Source organism: Danio rerio, chromosome 18, assembly GCF_052040795.2.
Source record: "Danio rerio strain M-AB ecotype USA chromosome 18, GRCz13ab, whole genome shotgun sequence".
In the NCBI taxonomy this organism is placed as follows: Eukaryota; Metazoa; Chordata; class Actinopteri; order Cypriniformes; family Danionidae; genus Danio; species Danio rerio.
Genome location: NC_141038.1, coordinates 18,875,108 through 18,896,150, shown reverse-complemented (window position 1 = coordinate 18,896,150; position 21,043 = coordinate 18,875,108). Strand labels below are relative to the sequence as shown.

Here is a 21,043-nt window from a genome sequence, read left to right as displayed (position 1 = left end):
CCTTCTAGATCTTACCAATAATTCTGCAAAAAATTGTTTAAAAATAATACTTATTTTTAAATATACTAGGTTGTTTCATTTTTACATAAATATGACACAATTAATGAATTTCACCCATATTTTAGCCATTAAAACCATCACTTTACTTGCATTTTAATATGCTTTCTGCATATAACGTCACTTTTGTAAATTCAATTTGACATCTCACCTTTGACACATATACAACTGCATAATAAAAAATACAAAATATGGGTCTTATCATCATAATAATATAATAACAACCATTTAAAACATGTTCATGAAGTGTAACATCACAGTAAGGGTACTAAAATGTCCTGTAGTCTTGTAAACTTCCTAGCAGCTGTGTTTATAGAGACTGACCACAGCATGAGGCAATGCAGAATCTGTCACACCCGGTTAATCTAACCATGTTAGATTATGAAATACATTTCACAGAATCTCAGTGCAAAAGCATGTGTTTCTAGCACTGCTAATGAAACACCAGACTTGATAATAAAAGCCACTATGATGAAAATTAGTACTATACTTCCCATTTAGACCTATAGGATTAGGCTGAAGAAGACCAATGAAACAAACAATTGTTTTTCTACGTAAGATCTTAAAGGGGACCTATTATGTTATTTATTTATTTTTATATATTTTTAAGGGTTTTAAACACAGTTGGCAACAGTCTGTGAATACAACCAGCTTCTTATAGTAAAAATGTATTAATTAAATTTTTTTATCACACTTCATAAAAACATTTTGCAGAAACACTTTGATTGACGTTCTCCCATTGTACGTGTCATCAAAAAGGGGAAAGCCATTAGTCTCTCGCTCACAGGCATTTGTAGCTCCGCCCTCTTTTGAAAAGAGGGCTGGGAGCAGAATCTTATTTGAATTTAAAGCGACAGTCCACAAAATGGCCCAATTAGGGTCAAAGCCCAAAAGGGCAGATTCAAAGAGGTATAAAACATTATTTGTGGGGTATTTTGAGTCGGAACTTCTCATTTATGGTCAAGGGACATCATAGACTTATTTTACATTTTATTAAAAGGGGAAAAATAGGTCCCCTTTGATGTATTGTCACAGGAAACACAGTTTTGTGGTGCCTGGATGTTTATTTATTTATTTACTTTTTACAATGAATTGCATTCTATCAGTCACCAAGGATCAGTGTTTCATCTAACAATCTTCTTTAACGTTTTCCTGAGAAAAAAAACAAGTCATTTAAATCTGGATGGTCGGAAAATAAATATAAATTGCGCATGCTGAACAGCAATCATTTATGCTATACCTGCATTATTTTATCTAGGCCAGAAACTACAACCCCTTAGGTTTTTTGGCAAAATCCTGTGAAATGCATTAAGACTGAGAAGGGCAGTTATGTAATGCTGAACTGGAGGAGCGTGACTTGGCTGCCATACACGTTTACAAGTGCGCGCACGCGCTAACACACACACACACACACACACGGTGACCAGAGTCAGAGATCGTGTCAACTACGTCTGCTTCTTTTCACACTTATCTTCAAGAGGCACAAAGCGGAAGAAACAGCTGTATGTTGGAGAGAGTCACTATGAAATGAATAACGATCATCCTTTTTTTAAATGAATGTTGCGGTATGATTTATTTGTGTACGTTTTGTCATTTTTAGCAATTGTGTTCTTAAAATCTTAAACCTAAATAGCTTCCCCTCTCGCAATGTCATTTCATCTCTTCTCTTCTCTGATGATGTGGTTACTGGTGCGAGGGCGGGACAACCTGCCACTCACATGAGATCAACCAGCAGAAAAACAACAGCAATTCAAACTTCTAATCAAAATCAAGTCCCACACTACATTTTTCTGGTTTGTGTAACAGATTTATGTCACAATAGAAAAAAAAAAAACTAAATAAAAAAATCAATTGCATGCAGACTTTAAAACATGAAACCCTATAATAATAATAATAATATAAAAAATGGTAATACTATAAATTCTTATTAATAGAGTCTATTTCTTCTGTAGAACACAAAATAAGATATTTTGAAGAATGCTGGTTGTTGGTAGATTTTATCTAGATGTTTCATTTTTGAAGAATTATTCAGTGGCAAATTTTTGATGGCTTGTTGTCGCCACCTTTTGGTTAAATAATGTAATTGCTGCCTACAATTTTCATTTTTGAGCATATGACCCCTTGGAATGAGGTTACCCCTTTTTTCAGATTTAATATGTGTTTTGCGTCTCCAGAATGTGTATGAACATATTCAAATAAAAACAAACAATTTCATTTAAAACACAATGGAGTTCCATATTGAACACAATAGTCAACCTTTTGCATTAATTTGCTAGCATTGTCTTGTGCATTGTGCTCTATCCATTGAGTGACAATATGTAAATGTAAAAAAATCTGGACATTTAATTGAAACATTTAATTTAGATTACCTTTTTTTGTTCTCATCAATAACGCAAACAAACAAAAGGTTACTTTAAATTAAAAATGACAGTCTCTATTAAAGGCATTCCCAACCCCTACCAATCATTCTCCCTATGGAATGGCAGGTCAAATCCAAGGTTATCATGAGCCAACTTTGGCCTGCGGGACCTAGTTTGGGCACCTCTGGTCTAGATGAACTACGGATTGTTCTTTGTTAACCATATTGTAAAATGTTAATAATAATAAAAAATAACCATCATCATTATGTTAAATCGTCTGTAGATATAATCCATGTTCAGAGAAAATGCTTTGCTCTTGTAGCAATGCACATTCAATATTATGCCTAAATGAAAGATTTAAATCAATGTAGTCATGCATTTTAATGATTTAAATTCAAATAAGTGAGCTAATAGCTGTTCATTTAAAACCAGTACCAGCCAGAAGACATCCTATTGGTGCACTCCTATACCAATGGGAGAAAACCATATCAGTCGGTTATCCTACTAATATTTCACAAGCATTCTGGGATTTTTAAAAATTATTTAGGGCTCATTTCTAAAAACACAAACTCCTACACATGGCTGCTTCTTGGGAAAAAAATGTTCTTTGGTTCTCTATAAAATCTCAGCATTCAAGAGGGCCAAAGCACATATAATACTCTTGAATCAGAGCACTTCCCCCCTCTTTCCATATATATCCATCCATCCGTCCATCCATGCTTTAAAATGCCCCTTCAAAGTGAGCCTCGGGGCCCAGCGGAGACTGATGTTGGACAGATGAGCTGGATTAAGCGAGTGAGTTGGTCCACTGGTTTAAAAGACTAAATGGGTTAGGGTTACCAAAGCGGTGCAGTGATATCAGAGGCAGTAGTGCAGAGAGAAAGACAATTACACGTGTGATGAACGTCTCAAGGAGGGAGATATTGGATAGGGTTGTGTGCAAGGTCGAGTCGGTCAAAAAAACAGAAAACTATTGAGCTAGAACAGTGGCTTTCAATTCGTTTTGTGTCATAGCCCAGATGATATGTCGGACATCAAGCGGCACACTATCAAATTTTTCATCTCATAAATTAAAACAGAAATATAAAAATAGTGTAAACACCAAATAAACTATTAAATGAACAGTTTACAGCAAAATTTTAAATGTACATTCTAAAAAATGCTAGGTTGTTGTAACCCAATGTTAAGTCAAATATTGACAAACCCAACCATTGGGTCAAAGTGTCATTTAAAATTATTTGTAAATAAATTAACTCAGCATCAGGTTTGTCCATATTTAAAGGGCACCTAGGTTACTCCTTTTTTCAGATTTAATATAAGTGTTTTGGGTCTCCAGAATGTGTGTGTAAACCTAAAAAAAAAATTCAGCTCAAAACACCCATCAGATTTTTCATTATACTTTTTACAAGATTCTATTTTATACATTTTTCTACTAGGGGGCTGTTTTGTCGTACTGCACCTTTAAGGCTAGTCCTCCCCGCCTACTGTTTCTACGTGCTGTTCTGTGTGCCTTAATCTCCTCCATCGGCCCATCAGACAACAGACAGACATAAAAGAAGAAAATCTCACATAGCGTTTGTGAGAAATACTATAGTAAGAACTTTACCAATGAGTATTTGTTGTGCAGTTGCAATGATGAGTCACACATAAGCCCCTTTCACACATACAGACCTTTCAGGAAAATTGCCGGCAATTTTCCGGAAAGGTTGTATGTGTGAACAGGCCCTTTTTGAAAATACCGGTAAATTCGTTCTGGCTATTTTCCGGAAAGAGAAGTTGTAACATTACTGGTAATTTGCCGGAATGCTGCGCTGTGTGAATGCAGAAGGAAGATTGCCGTAATAAGCGCGTCCACGTCTACAACGTGCTGACGTGAGACACCTGCTTTAGCCAATCAGAACAGTCAGACGCATTCACGTGCGCGCGGTTTATGAGAATAAAAGCCTTTGAATATTTTTTCCAGACACCTTTAGCTGCTAGATGTTAGTCAGATAATGTTTCTATGTTCCTTCTTAATGCTGTGTAAATAATTATCGATAAAATGTTTATGATAATTCGTTGTTTGTTTACCTTCAAGCTTTGCGTGTGCCCGTGAGCGCCCATAGCGCCAGCACACACTCATATCATGAACATCTCGACATGCGAAAGTGTTTCCCTGTTTTCATTAGAGTTGTACTCAATACTGATCCATCCGAAGAGTTTGTAATGTAGTCAAATGTTTACAAACACAAGCGCAGCCGTTTAGAGGTCATTTCTGGTTAATGATGTCAGAATTTACCGGCATTTTGCGATGGATGTGTGAATGCTCTTTTCCGGAAAAATTCCGTAACGTCCTCGCCTGTGTGAACAGCGTTTTTTTGAATATACCTGTAAAGTAGTTCCGGAAATTTTCCGGATAATTACCGGTATCACTGTGTGAAAGGGACTATAATGTTGTTACAAAGTTCACAAACGCACACACACACACAGATACACAAGCAATCACACAGCGATGCAGACACACACAGACAGACAGAGCGCTTTTAGCTTTGAACTCTTTTTGCACGCATATGTGACAGGATACAGGTTAATCTCCACTGCTGTATGAATATCTGTTATGTTAATGTACAAAATAAACCTGATATCCACAAACCAGGATTGATGCATCTTCCTTTATAATTGTTCTGACTCGCGGCTGTGCTGATGAAGTAAAGTTGAAGTAAAGCGCTGTACTTCATTACACACGTGCACTGTTTTAAAACATTTTAAACATGTGAAAATTACTCTTGATCACATTTGATGATGATAGATGATCCTAGCAAACTGAACAGACCTTTTATTCCCGGTTGCTTTGCGCACGTCTGGTCTTGTTGATATGATTATACACGTGATTACCGGGACATGTTAATACGGTAATACGTTAATAGCTGTCAATCAATTCAGTGGCCGGGGGGACCGCACTCTTACGTCAAGTTGCGGTCGGTCTGAAAACTGCTCCAATTAGTCCACCGTTTTTATGTTGTTAAATTGAAAAAAAAGGACTGGGTGTGTTTATTTCACCCCAATATGACGGTCTATACACTATATCTACACATATGTCTGTCCAAACAGCTTGAAAAGTAGATTTTTCACCATAGGTGCCCTTTAATTTAAAGTTGAGTTACAACTGCCAGGATTTTGAAGATTTTGTACACACTGTTTACTTAGCCTCAAGAGATTCCAAACCTTTAAAAAAATTGATTGGCTACAGAACAACAATTAAACCTAGTCAACCTAACCTAGTTAAACCTTTAAAGTGCACTTTAAGCTGAAAACTAGTATGTTGCAAAAGAACTTAAATATTATGTACTGTCGTGGCAAATACCAACAAATTAATTAATAAATCTATTATGTTAAAAAATGTGTTTGAGAAAATAACCTCTCTATTAGACAGCATAAATTCTAAAAATGAAAATGTAAAAACATCAGAGGAAGGCATAATTTTAAGATAATTTTAATTTCATATATAGTGCTTAGCATATGAGTACACCCCCCACAAATCTCTCATTTAAATTTATATTTTTTATAGGAAGCTTTACAATATTTTATTTGCGCATATACATTAGTCAGTACTGAAGCCAAATCTGGAGCTTATTAAAACAATAACCTGCAATAATGGTTCAAATTAGTAACCCAAATATCTTTTATAGAAAAATACTCTATTTAATATTCAAAAATAGCAAAAATCAAGAGAAGCAAAAAATATGTACAATTTTGTTGAACTGTTGTAGTTTGTCTTTGTTTTGCAATATTTTGCCTGAGTTTAATTGTATTATCTTTCCATTTCTAAAGATGTTCTGTGACTAAAATATTATTTTATTAAATATATCTGTTTAATAAATCTGTTTTGTTCAAATGCATTAATGTATATTGCCTATATTCACTGAGAATTGGATAAAAACATTCATTTTCAAAATGAGGTGTACTCAGTTATGCTGAGCACTAACAAAACCATGTATAGAGTCGCCGCAATAGCCCAGTGGTTAGTGCGCGGACATATGGTGTGGCAGCGCTCCGGGCGTCCCGTGTTTGAATCCTGGCTCGTGGATCTTTCCCGATCCTACCCCCCTCTCTTTCCCACTTCACTCCCTGTCAACCTACTATGCTGTCAAAATAAAGGCAAAATGCCAAAAAATACATCTTAAAAAATAAACAACATGCAGAGAAGGGGAAAAAAGAAAAATAAAAAAAAGTTAATTGAACACATTTGCTTTTAAATTTCAGGGTTAAGATTTAACTGTATTTATTTTTTTTTAAATGTTAAGATTACTGCAATTTCTGCACCTTTATGTAAGGTATATAAAATAATATTTAATTTCCCCAATTTAATGCTCGCAAGTTTTATTGGAGTTTAAAAGGTTTGATTAGGCACACATCCCTTGACAATATATTTGAGCATTTTCTCCTTTTTTGATTAATTATTTGAGTCTTACATCATGCCATCTTCATGATGCCATCTTCCAAAAGTATACTAGTGTAGAGACGTATTATATTAAGGCTTTGTAAATTAGTAGTTTTATTATTATCTTATTTTATTTATTATTATAGGTTTATTTATTTTGCACTGAATAAAATTAATTCCTCACAGAGTTAAAACCGACACAATCCAATAGAGCACGCTTCAATTAAATTGCTTTTACAAATAGAGCATATGGAAGGATCATCTCCAAGAATCAAACACATGACATGTTTCATCCTGGACTGACCGATTCTACTACAGGTAACACCTGATCCCTGACCATTTATAAAGCGTATAAAAGTTTCTTTTTCCAACATTAGGGCTAATTTCATGAAGTTTGTTATTTGTATGTAGATCCATTTTCTTTGCCTTTTTTTTATTATTGTTAGGCCTGTCACGATACCTATTTTTATAGTATGACATATTGCACCAAAATGCATTAACTGATATTATTGTAATTTTAAGGTCATTTTATGCCACTCATTATATAATGCCAGAATGACAATATAATATTATCCCAATGCAAATACACATAAATCTTCCAAAAAACATATAATTTATTCTTAAGAATATTTCATTTAACTATAGTCACTTTAACAATTTAATAATTCGGCAATGGAGGCGGAATGTGAAAATGCATATTCTAAATAAATAATAATAAATGTTAACAAAATATTCATGTACCAGATCTATTTTTAGTCATCAGACACCCACATAAAAATATACTAAAGATATTTATAGTAATACTATAGTGTTTGTTTTTTTAACCATACTGACACCTCTAATAAAGATAGAAATGTTGCATTATCATCTAAAATGTTGGTAGAATAGTTTTTTTTATGTATAAGTGATCTATGTTGCATTGCCAAAAATGATTGAGGTCATATCCATGTGTTGTGTGATAAGTCGATATAGTGGACAGTGGAAGTGGACACATTTGTTGTAAATAGTGCCTATTTTGCCCCTTTTTTACAAGTAGACAAGTGGATTTGTTTTTGCTATCATAGTTGGTTAGTTGCATTTTATGATATGTATTTTGCCTATTTTTTCCCTACTGTCTCAGCTATCAAAACTGCAACTGACTCTTTGAGAACCCCTAAACAGGACCACTTTATTATTCACTACAAGCAAAATGCAAATAGATTCAGATTACATGCTGGTAGAGAAACCAAGAATTGCTACTGGGAATCTATAGTAGAGAGTAAAATAATGACTGATCATCATGCAGGAATAGATGGTGCAACATTAACCAGATAAACCCAGACAAGAAGGGATTAAATTGCAAAAAACATGCAAAAGCGTGTATAACTTTATATCAGCTGCAAAAGGTCTCACTGTATTATCAGCATGAGGGTGTCTCAGATGTGAAAATAAGGCCAAAGAGAGGTTAATTTGAGGTTGTTTCAATTGCATCATTACGCAACATGTCTTGCTGTTTCCTCAAAAACAAAAAAAAACACGTATCTTTCATGATATCAGACTCTGAATTTAAGACTGTACTATTTAGGACTATTTCTGTGCGTTCCAATGCAAAGGGCTTAATCAGCAACCCGTTGACTGATGCCGCACAATCAGACACATAAATAAAGCTTAAATGGATCAATACCTCTAACCAGAGAGCATCAGATTCAATAAAAGTCACATAAAATTAACCTTTCTCTGAGAGCGCACACACCGAGGATTGCTTTTAACAGCTTTTCATCAACAGCCTGCAATTGAACGGGACAAGAAAAATGACCCTCAGCTTGAATGGAAACAGGAGCACTCTTATCTCCAGCCACTGCAGTTTAAAAATATGTAGCCATGCTCATGAGGTCTGTAGTCAAGCCTGGATGCTAGGTTTATCTGATTAACCCTATTCGATTGGGAAAAATGTATTAGCACAGTGGCCAAATCCAGTCCAAACTGACGTGCGACTTCAAACCTCTTGTAAATGCTTGCGTCTAATTAACATAATGCAGTTATCAAGCCCAGTAGTTTTAAAGCATATCATGATTTATAGACAACAGGATGAATTTTAATCACTCACTTTTGGTTTATTCCAAACTGTTTATTCACTGATGAAGTGGTCGTTACAGCCGAATGAACCATTTCTAAAATGTTAACAGGCCTATTATTAAAAATGTGCTAATGAAAATTAGGCTGAAATAATATAAAAAAATAATAGTTCAAAATAAACTAAAAAAATAATAAAAAACATGCATAATAGTAATATTTATTAATATTATATTTATAAAAAATATTTTACAAATTGATAAAAAATGTAACTACATTTTAAATAATTTAATTAAAATAATTAATAATTAAGTTGACTTTTTAAAGCCAGCTAGAATAAGGAAAACTCACTTTTTATTTTATTCTAATTACTAAATTATATTTACTATTTTACAACGGCATCTCAAGGTACTTTTACGTAAATATTGGCACTGATCTGCCTTCATTCATAACGCATAAAGCAATTATTCACAATACACTCAAATACTATGAGTCATCTGCCATAAATGCTAATTCAGTCTTAATAAGTGACAAGAAACTGAGAAGGAAATACATTGCAATACCATGGAGATTACCAATAAAAACAATCACACGTCCGCTTCCAAGTGTTTAGACCTTTCTTTTAGTTCAGCGTCTTAAAATAGCACCTGTCAAAATACCAGCATATCAAAAGACAATTCACAGGCTCCACCAGAAACATTTCCTACCGTCAAACTGGCACAGCTGTGTATTTTGTTCATATTTGTATTAACAGTAATTAAAAAAAATCACCCTGGTATAAAAATAAATCTGAAATAAACATTATACAGGAAAAATAGGCATTCACAATGATTTTAAAATACTGTCCATGTAGGTATCTCACTAGTTTTTGAGACACTATCATCCCCTCAAAGCTATGATCACTATAATTCCTTCATACCAGCACTGCATGGTACAGTTTACTCTTGAAAAATGAAACCTCCCCTCCACCTTCTTATTGTAAACAACGCTGTGCAATCATATGGCACACTTTCATGCGGAAAAGAAGGCGGAAAATTCTTGAAGCCAGTACTGAAGTCTCATTCATTCTTTCATTAATTGCATTTATATAACAGCTCGCGCATCCATATAGTGTTATACGAGCATCTGCCTGCAATATAATGAATGATAATGATACTTTTTTACTGGCACATCGTGTTCATTAATGTTTCGCACTTAAGAAAAAAGAATGATGGTTAAGACCGAACAATATGTTCAGACGGTTAACGTCAAGTGGCATAAAAAGAGTTGTTAGATGATAACTCACCCTGGATGTTCCAGCTGGAGCTCCGTCTTCCCTGCGCGAACGATGTTCTGGCTGCTCTGAACTGGTCTTGGTGTGCGCATGCGCATCGGTAGCGGATGGGGGAATCCAGTGACGTCGCCTTGATGACACGTGACTGCACACTGCGCATTTTATATTGTTCACGTTTGATGTTGTCACTTCGGCTGCTGGTTGTGCAGTATTTCTGTGCATTTCCCCCATCCTTCTGTTTCCCCCTTTAGACCCCTCTTCTACAATGGTAGGAAAATATTGTTCTTTGCAACTTCTTCAAACAAATCAGTACGCTCTTTATTTCCTAATGGAATTGTATCAGTTCCAAATATTACTATTTATTGGAACTCTTGTGTTCCTGATAATGATTGGAAAAAAATATGTCTCATCATAAATAGCTACTTTATTACAAATAAGATAAAAGAAGTTTCATTTAGAATTATTCATTGTACAGTGAGCGGGCAATTAACACTTTTTGGTCTTGGCCAACAAAGTAATGGGGTTAGACAAACCCTATTTTTTGCCAACAACACACAAGCCTGTCCTACAATTGAGCACTGAAATTGTGATCGCCAGACCTATGGTTTCTGTGCAGTATTGTCAAAAGTGCCAGAAGTAAAAATGTTACTATTTACCCCACCTGCGGGGCAAGCTGTAACTAGGGGATTAGTTGTAACACATGCTTAAAAAGGCAGATTTCACACAATTCATTTAAATCCAGTTTACTAAGAAAAGTAGCTATATTTCCTCAAATATTGAATAATTTTTATTTTACATAGAACAGTATGTTTATATATTGGATTCAGTCTGTGTTTTTTACATCTTTCAAAATGGTTTCTTTTTTTAGCCTAAAAGACAGTAATCACATCAATATAAATTTTTACTTAAATACTTTCACAGATTTAAAAAAAATTAAAAATACTTTTAAAAATGGTTTCTCCAGTGTTTCTCATCCAAATTTCGCCAAACCTTTTAAATAATTGTAAGGAAAATGTCTGCTGACACTTTGGTGAAAACCTTGGAAGCATGCCATGATTAACCCTGAGCAAAAACTCTGTGATACATTTAACCCTGCAATACTTTGTGCCCTGCGCTCCCCTATGTAGTGAATACTCTCTTAGTAAAATACAAAAAAGATTTTAACACTAATTGTTTGTGTAAGCAACACCCAGAGTCTCCAGTTCACTTATTTTGGCAATGTAGTTATTCTAATTTGCTTTGGAAAGATTTTTCCCTTTTTGTGTTTGAGAATGTTGATAAAGACTTTTCCTTATTATAGGGAAATGTTTTGTTAAATACAAAACAGAACCTTTACATACAAAGAGAATATATTTTCTTAATCTTCTTATCTTGCTAACAAATTTTTATATACATTAATGAAAATTTACAAACTAAAATCTTCAAAATATATATTTTTAAAGTATAAAGTATATATTTTTGAAACTAAAAGGCTTTAAAAATAGTTGAAATGTGTAAATGATATAGTCTTTTTCTTTAATGTGTGATGTATATACTCCTTCTATTTTTGTTTTCTTTTTTTAATATATATATATATATTATAAAATGTATTTTCTTTATAATGTACTGTGATTGTATATTCTCACTTTTCACAATCTAATAATAACATAAAATAACATTTATAAAATGTGCATTTTAGATATAAAGGCTATTTGTCAACATTTGACCACAACTTCATTCATTCATTCGTTTGTTCATTTTTTTTCGGCTTAGTCCCTTTATTAATCTGGGGTCACCACAACAGAATGAACCGCCAACTTATTCATTACATTTTACTCAGCGAATTTGACTACAATTTGTACATGCTATACAATTATTGATGCATCAAAGCTAATAAATAACACAAATTAAGATGATTGATAATGATAAGCATGTATAAAAATTAAAGAAGTTAAAAAGTTTAAATATTCTATTCTTGAGCATTTCTGTACATTTTGAATTCATTTTATGTACAGTAAATGAGTTTTACACGTGTGAAAATTATTATTTCACTATAAATGTAAAAATAGCTTAATAAATTTGTTTTAAATTTTGCATTCAGACTATTAAACACATCCATAAATGTGATCCTAAATCCTAAATCATTTCACTTCATATTAATACATTGCTAGGGCGAAAAGGGATCAGATTGATTTGAGAAACACTAAAAAGCCTGCAGATTCCAAAATCTAAATCAGGTGCAAATTGATTTTACAAGAGAAAAGACATAAAGACGAAGATTGAAGTTACACAAAGATGTGTGAATTAGATTTATTTTTAGAAGTACCACATTTATTGGTGTAATAACTATTCAGGCTGTATGAAGTGCAGCTAGTTTTTTAGGTAATTCTTCAGTGAAAAAGAGCAGCTTGTCCTTCTTGAGGCCTTGTCCCTCAGTTTGCTGCAATCCCAGGTTCAAGTACTTATTAGACTGGTCGTAAACAGGCCAGGGCACTGGAGCGGGATTTGGGGATCTGTACAAGCCACATAATTATATGAGGAATTAATGATTAGTAGTAACAAACATATTCTGCCGAGCATCTGATGCAGCACTCACCCAGTACGAACAAAGTTAGCCCAGTATTTCATGACAGTTCTGCATAATTGGTTTTCTTCTTCAGTGAGTGTTCCTGGGGACGATAAAGAATCGATATCAGTTACCAGATCACTACTTCAGCACCATTTACACTTCTGTTGCTGTCGTTTGCAGTTTTAAATGCAAGCAACTTTAACATACACAGTTTTATTTAAATAAGCATGGCAAATAATTCAGATTTTAGATCTGCATACCTGTAACTTTCACCTGACCATCCCAGAAGCAGGCCCCAAACATAAATCCAATTTCATCACCATGGTCGGCCTTCACAAAACTGGGTCTGAATTTATTAGCTATACTTGGCCCGTGCTGGAACTCATACATATAGACAGGCGCTCCGGCATCTGTGAATAATTATATAAGATGATGGAAAACAATAGAGCCAAAATAAAGCTGCAAGCAGCAATTAAGGGGCCAAGGACAAAACTCGCAAAACAAGGAGCTCAGTATATCAGAGACAATCAGAAAAGCTTCAGCAGTGAGTGATTACTGCCGGATTTTAGTGCAGATTTTTGTGCAAATATGATTTGATGCTTTATCACTTCAGGTGGTGCTGTTGCCAAACGCATTGGTGGTTAGGGTGAGGTTGCAATGGCATTCAAGTTTGATGTCAACTTGTCAAGGTCTTGCAGAGATAAGTCGTTACACCGATTCCAAGTTGAATACTTTCTTGTGTCTTTCAAGAAGGTTTGACTAATCAACTTGCAAATAATAGGATTTTGTTTGCAGCTATACTCTGAAGATAACATGATTGAATTTTCTTGGATATCAAACCAGCAATCTAGATGGAGTTAACCTCAGGTTTTGGTTGTCAGAACACACAAAGACAAAAAATTGGTCTGAATATACCAAGCATTGCAGTGAAATAAGCTGCACTTTGGAGAGCTTTTTGACGAATTTTGTGTGAGTCATTTGACAAAGCTGAAAGTTAATTAACTTTTTGTCATTTGGATTGAAGATTATCTAATCCAGTGGTTCTCAAACTTTTTTTCACCAAGTACCACCTCAGAAAAAATTGTCTCTCCAAGTACCACCATAATGACTGGTATTGAAATACATAGTAGGCATAGTTAGGTGGCTACAGCTCTGCACAGTTCACAAACGTGGCAGATTAATTCTTCTTATTATGAATATTTATTATTGTCAGCCAGTTTAAACATAATAAATAATTACAATAAATTTTACAAGTAAAAAAAAGATACATAAAACGACAACGTTTAAATTAAAATGTGATTTTTAAAATGGCACTGTTCTTAAAAAGTTAAAAGAAAACTAATATACTTAAATGTAAAGTATTATCATAAAGTAGTCTATTCATCAAAACCTGCAAATGTTTCCTAGACCTCATAAATATATGGTAATACCGTATGTCATAATATTCATATATAACTCTGCTCGATAAATTTTGAAATGTGTTGCATGTGTATATGTCTTATTTGTATATCTTTTAAAACTAAATGTTAACTTGTATTTTAAATATATGAATTGGATTTACATATTTCAATTAGAAATGACATCTGCTTACTGCTGGTTATAGTAGGCTATGTGTGTCAGAGAAGCAAGTGATTAAACTATACCTGTCAACATTGGGATATAAAAATACGAGATATTCCCCCAACAACCGTTACAAGTATGAGGAGGAAAATAACCTCAAATGATAGAATACATAACAAACATTAGAAAAATGAAAATAAAATAAAAAGTTTAGCCGATTAAAATCAATTTCCACATTGTTGTTATCGTACGCGTCAAAGGGTTAAAACTGTGTTCACTTTTTTACTTGAATTATTATTCACATGTGGCTCAAATTTTGAGGGAGTTTATTTGAAAGATTCAAAATTATGTAAAAATGTAACAATGTAAATAAAATAAAGTACAATAAAATAAAATCTTGTCACATGGGATCAGAAAAAAATGAGGTAACACTTTATTTTAATAGTCCATTTGAGTATTAGTAGACTGCTTGCTTAATATTTGCTGATACTGCTCCTTTAACAGGCATTTAACTGACTATAAGAAACTTTGCAAGTACATGTTAACTTACCCTCATCCTAACTCTAACCTAACAGTCTACTTATAATCTAATAAGAATTAGTTGGCATAGAGATGCAATGCAACTTAAATTCAACAAACAGACCATCAAAATAAAGTGACAAAAAATTATTTTTGTTTCTTATAGTTCAAAAGGTAATAAGTAAATATAGGCTGTTGGTGGCGCTCTAGAAAGATTGACTCCAAATCCATAGGCAGTCATACCTTCAGGAGCAGCAGAAACAGAAGAAGGCTGACTTAATAGTAAAACAAACAACTATTGCCAGTAACGTAACAAGCAACAAACCTCTGTGATAAGACGCAACTGTGATGGAGGGTATCACCATGATAATATCCCCGAGCAGCTCAGTAAATGCGTCTCGAATCTCCTCTGGAGTTTTAGCATTTTTAAAGTATTCGTCTGCTATGATTCCATTGGCTCCTGAAGCCTGTGATGACACAATGAACATTCACTCATTATACGGAATAGTATCAATGGTAGTTTGTTCTGTGTCCACTAGAGTGCGACAAATACTGATAAATATTGTCTGATACAAAAATACTGATACAAATAAATAAGTAAAAACCATTTTGGAGGGAAAAAAACGTGAAAGTTTTACCCCAGCGTTGTAAAAAAAGTCCAGAGTTTGTTTTGCTGATTTTGCGTCCATTCCTTTTGCACAATCTTTTGGGAGATTGGCCTGAAATAAAACAATGAACAAATCCATTAACAGCTTGATAGACCTTTTGGTTTAATTCAAAGTTGCCAAAAGTGTCATGACACTTGCGTAGGAGAGCGTCCACCCAAATTCATGGTTTGTTGTTCCAACAAGAATTGGAATTTTCGGAAAATCTTTACTCTTCAGGATCTCCTCAGGCTGAGCTTTAATAAATTCCCCATCAACTGTTGCTCCAGGTGACCCGTATTTCTAACAGATTAATTTGGTCATTAATTCATCAGTCTGTATGAAGATCAGAGTCAAATTCTCTGTTCCTACCTTTTGAGCCGCTTTGATGATCTGTTCCTCAGTCATTTCTCTGATGCATTTGACCAACACTTCAGAAGAGCTAAAGTCGCACTCTGTAATATTTGCAATCACCTGCTCAAACACACTGAAATCAGCTTCTTTCTAAACCATAATAATCTTTCTTTTTAAAGTCTTGTCATCTGACACAATTTTCCCCAGTTCTCTAAGGAATTGTTGGTCAGTTATAGTGCTTTTGGCTAAATACTCTACCTTGGCATAAGTTAAAGGATCTTTGAAGGAGAAACCCCAGTTGCTACCCCACTCTGAAAAATGGCCCGCTGAAACAGACCCTTGGTCATGGGTGACAATGTCTAGAAGAACACATAAGAACATATTTAGAATACATTTATACATTGGATTTTAAAGAGAATCAATTGTTATTTATGGTCACAAATATGAGGTCAAGTGAACCACAAGGACTGTATCTATACTGCTTTCTAAATACTGTTCAGAAGTCAATCACAAAATAGGTCAACTTTGGTAGCACCAAGTTAAACCTCTCAATTGCCTGCAAAAATGTCTTAATTCTTATTGACATGGTTTAAGAAAGTGGCTGCACATCTATGGTGAGAATCTCCAGTAGCACCAGATCCCCAAAGAGCGATCTGGTGATTGTGCAGTAATTTGACTGTAGTGAACTCATTGTCTATAATAAACCAGTTTGAGCTTATTTGAGGTTTCTGACATGGTGCTTTGTCCTGCTTGAAATAGTCATCTAAAGACACTGTAGGTACATTTGTGTTATAATTTGATAGACATGGTAAGCAACAATACTCAGGTATGTCTTGGTCAGAAAAAAAAAGAAAAAAAAAAGAGTCTGTATGAATTGTAGCCTCCGTTCTTGAGTGGCATAAGTAGATTATCCTGTTGTAGCTCATCTGCTTTAAGACTTGCTACATACAGGGAATCGTTTTGCCAACGTTGGGTGAAAGTAGGAAGTTATTCAAGTTAATTTTGGCTTGGTTTTGTCCTGATTATTCCCCAGCAAACATTTTTTTTGTATTTAAATTATGTATAATAGATGTCTAAACAAACATGTCTTGGCTAAAAGAAGGTTAAATTTGTGAAAATCTGATAGTTGTCTAACAACAGTCCAAAATAGTCATCAAACAGACAGAAATCAATGACTTCACATGTTAATAAGACATCTTTTAAACACAAAATTGCTCAGTGGGTTCTCCTCTGACCTCTGGCATCAACAAGCCATTTTCAGCACAGAACTGCTGCACAGTCGACATCTTTTTGCATTTTATCTGGACCCTCAGAGCACCGATATCAATTCCATGTTCAAAGACAAAGTTAAATATAATTTCTTTCCTTTTATGATGTTTAGATGGAGCTTTAGCACATTGTCTTGATTACACTGATCTACATTTCTAACTGCAGTGAGTTTCTTCAGTGGGATTGGCTGTTTATAGATCTTTTGAACAGATGCATTTAATGAAGTGCTCATTAAAAAATATATCATGAGAAAGAAAATGCTGTCAAATTGACTGACCAGCAAAGAGGCACTGATTCCTCCTGCAGACTCTCCAGCTATGGTGACAGACTGAGGGTCTCCTCCGAAAGCCTCAATGTTTTGCTGCACCCATTGTAAAGCTGCGATCTGGTCGAGGAAACCCCAGTTTCCTTGCGCATGCTGATCTCCTGTGCTAAAGCCAGAAGCACATGTTATTATTACAGCTCATCGTAGAGGGAGAGTCTTTAGTGTCTTCAAGCTACAATGATTAATTTGTCATTCTTTATTTGAATGAGTAGTGCACACTGTTGAGGCTTTCGCCTCTATAAATGATTACCTTAAGTATCCTAATATTCCAAGTCGATACTGAATGACAACCACAACTACTTTTTCATAGGCTGCCAGAGGGGTTCCGTCATACATGCAAGCTCCACCTATGACCAAAGCCCCTCCATGAATCCAAACCATTACCTATAAGTTTTCATAGATTTTGTTTGTCAGAGGGGTTAGGAAAGCATTACAGAATATGTTCTAATGTGTTTTTGTATAACATCATTTGTATTTGACTTTATTTAAAAGTAAAAGTGATGGCCTCCAGTTTTGATGCATGTATTCAGTACTCACTGGGAATTTATCTGATTCTGATCTTTGAGATGGAGTGTAAACATTCAGATACAAACAGTCCTCTGAGACTCCTGTAGGTGGTAATTCCAACGTCATGGATTTTGCATATTTAGGCACAATATTTGGGTCTTGAAGGCACCTGCAATGCAGCAAGAGAAGATGTAAATAAAATTGAATATGATATACAGTGCATCTGGAAAGTATTCATAGGCCTTTTCTTTTTTTCACATTTTTTATGTTACAGCTTTATTCTAAAATTGATTAAATTCAATTATTTCCTCAAAATTCTACACACAACACCCCATAATGACAATGTAAAAAGACTTTGCTCAATACTTTGTTGATGCACCTTTGGCAGCAGTTACAGCCTCAAGTCTTTTGAATTATGATGCCACAAGCTTGGCACACCTGTCTTTGGGAATTTTTGCCCCTTCCTCTTTGCAGTACCTCTTAAGCTCTATCAGGTTGGATTGGAAGCGACACTGTACAGCCATTTTCAGATCTCTCCAGAAATGTTTAATAGGATTTAGATCTGAGCTCTGGCTGGGCCACTCAAGGACATTCACAGAGTTGTTATGAAGCCACTCCATTGATATTTTGGTGGTGTGCTTTGGGTCATTGTCCTGCTGGAAGATGAACCATCGCCCTAGTATGAGGTCAAGAGCACTCTGAACCAGGTTTTCATTCAGGATGTCTCTGTACATTTTTTTCACATTGTCATTATGGGGTATTGTATGTAGAATTTTGAGGAAATAAATTAAATTTAATCCATTTTGGAAAAAGGCTGTAACATAAAAAATGTGGAAAAAGTCAAAGCGCTTTCCAGATGCACTGTAAATGACAATAATGCACATCAGGGGTGGCAGCGGTCACATTGCAAAGCTGAATACATTTCAGGCGTCTATTATTTTCTAATAGTTCAATAGCTTGGAGTCAATTATCATGCTTATACTATAGTTAGCACATCTATAAAAACATTGTATTTCTAATCATTTGAGAATTCTGTCACATCATCATTAAAATTGCACACCTTAAAATGTCCATCAGGCAATCATAACCAAGCAAGGTATGTTCATGGGTATATTTGACCATTGTTCTAGAGCAGGGGTCACCAATCTCAGTCCTGGAGGGCCGGCGTCCCTGCAGGGTTTAGCTCCAACTTGCTTCAGCACACCTTCCTGGATGTTTCAAGTATGCATAGCAAGACCTTGATTAGCTGTTCAGGTGTGTTTCATTAGGGTTGGAGCTAAGATCTACAGGCCACCGGCCCTCCAGGAGCAAGTTTGGTGACCCCTGTTCTGCCACATTTGTAAGGTCAAGCACTGATGTTGAGCGAGAAAGCCTTGCACGCATTGTCTAAATCAGTTAAAGGTGTTCTGTTGGGTTGAGTTCAGGACTCATTAATGTCTATATGGACCTTACTTTGTGTATAATATATATTACACCTCTACAAATCATTGAATTCAGGTGTTCCAATTACACTGCAAAAATGCTTTTCTTACTTTAGATTTTTTGTCTTGTTTCTAGTCCAAATATCTGAAAATTCCTAAATCAAGAAGAATTTTCTAGACAAGCAAAACATATTGTCTTGTTTTGAGAAATAATATGACAATAATAAGTGAGTTTTTCCTTAAAACAAGCAAAATAATCTGCGTGGGGTAAGCAAAATAATCTTCCGTCAAAAGAAAAAACAAGATTCATTTGCTTACCCCATTGGCAGATTATTTTGCTTGTTTTAAGGAAAATCTCACTTAATATTGGCATATTATTTCTCATAATGAGACTGTTTTGCTTGTCTAGAAAATGCTTCTTGATATAAGAAATTTAAGATATTTAGACTAGAAACAAGACAAAAATCTAAGCAAGAAAAGCATTTTTTGCAGTGTACTTCAAGGCTACAGCTATATAAAAATCAAGCACCTAGTGATGCAGCCTTAATACATCTGAGCATAATTTCGCCACTAATATATGCATTCTCTTCGATAGGCAAAATCTATCTTAAGGATACTAAACGGCAGTCTTTAAAGGGTGAATAAAGTACAAACTTGTCTCTTTTGAAAAGGTATATATTGATAGTTTAAACAAATAATTTTTCAGACAGTACAAATATGTATAGCTAGACATATATATATATATATATATATATATATATATATATATATATATATATATATATATATATATATATATATAGCTAGACTCACATGGAAGAATACTCGGTGGCATTTCTTATGCCCTCCCATCCCTGTACAGGCTGTGGAACTGCTAGACGGTGAGGGCCAACAGGCGGCTGGGCAAAAGGAATGCCCAAATATTGCTCCACAACAGCTGGAGATCCTTTAGCTTTCACATATTGCCCACGGACACTGCCATGCTTCAAAACAACTACTGGTCCAGAATCTGAACATACAGTACACCAGTAGAAAATTTGTCATATGTTAAGTAATATATATATATATTTACATCCTTGTGCAATAACAAAACAAATTGAAAAATGTATTATTCAAAAATACTTGCCTTCCTGTACAGGGGCGCACCAGATGGGTGCCACAAACAAGCACAAGCAAAGCAAAACGTCTTTTATCATGGCTGCTTTTTCACAAAAGACTGACAGAAACTCTAATGCAATATATACTGCACAAAATTGATCACTCAGCCTCAAGTACAAAGTCCTGTTCTTTAACCTGATCTTACTTTACCCCCTTAAACAAATCTACTGTTAGTTGTGTACACAATCCCTATGCTGCAGATTGCAGGAGGAAGAGAGACACTCTGTATAAATAACTGAATTGTTTTAAATCTCTTTGGTCTCTCCTGATATGTTTGATTAAAGAAGTCCATTCAATGCCAGCTTAACATATCAAAGAATCAAACAGTACATTTTTTATTCTTAGCTATTCACTTTAGTAAACTCTTTTATCAAAAAAGTTCATTCTTTACCTGTTATAAAGTGTGTGTTAATGCAGACAGTAAAAGAGTGTTTAAAAGGCTCTATACTTCACAGGTAGGTTAAAAATGAATGTCTTATGCTGGCTTCATTGAACAAAGCCTCCAAGAATGCTTGAAGGTAACTAAGTTGGGAAGTTAAAGGCTGTATCCAATGACACTGACATAGTAAAAATAGT

General features: G+C 34.6%; 2 protein-coding genes across 3 annotated transcripts in view; both read right to left on the bottom strand.

The window, feature by feature from the left end:
- Nucleotides 1–10,232, bottom strand: part of kiaa0513 (KIAA0513) — a 32,955-nt gene extending 22,723 nt beyond the window's left edge. Inside the window, exon 1 of one of the 2 annotated variants that reach the window (XM_087291862.1) lies at nucleotides 10,175–10,232. The gene's annotated coding sequence lies outside the window, so the exon portion shown is untranslated. 2 annotated transcript variants of the gene reach the window in all.
- Nucleotides 10,233–12,424: 2,192 nt separating this feature from the next.
- Nucleotides 12,425–20,526, bottom strand: ces3 (carboxylesterase 3). The gene is given in 14 exon segments (NM_001044936.1): nucleotides 12,425–12,654; nucleotides 12,738–12,810; nucleotides 12,971–13,120; nucleotides 15,115–15,256; nucleotides 15,428–15,508; nucleotides 15,596–15,736; nucleotides 15,806–15,907; nucleotides 16,046–16,082; nucleotides 16,085–16,146; nucleotides 17,334–17,487; nucleotides 17,632–17,765; nucleotides 17,919–18,057; nucleotides 20,123–20,318; nucleotides 20,436–20,526. Coding segments are annotated over 14 exon segments (1,644 nt in total). The 5' UTR covers nucleotides 20,506–20,526; the 3' UTR covers nucleotides 12,425–12,491.
- Between the last annotated feature and the right edge of the window lie 517 nt (nucleotides 20,527–21,043).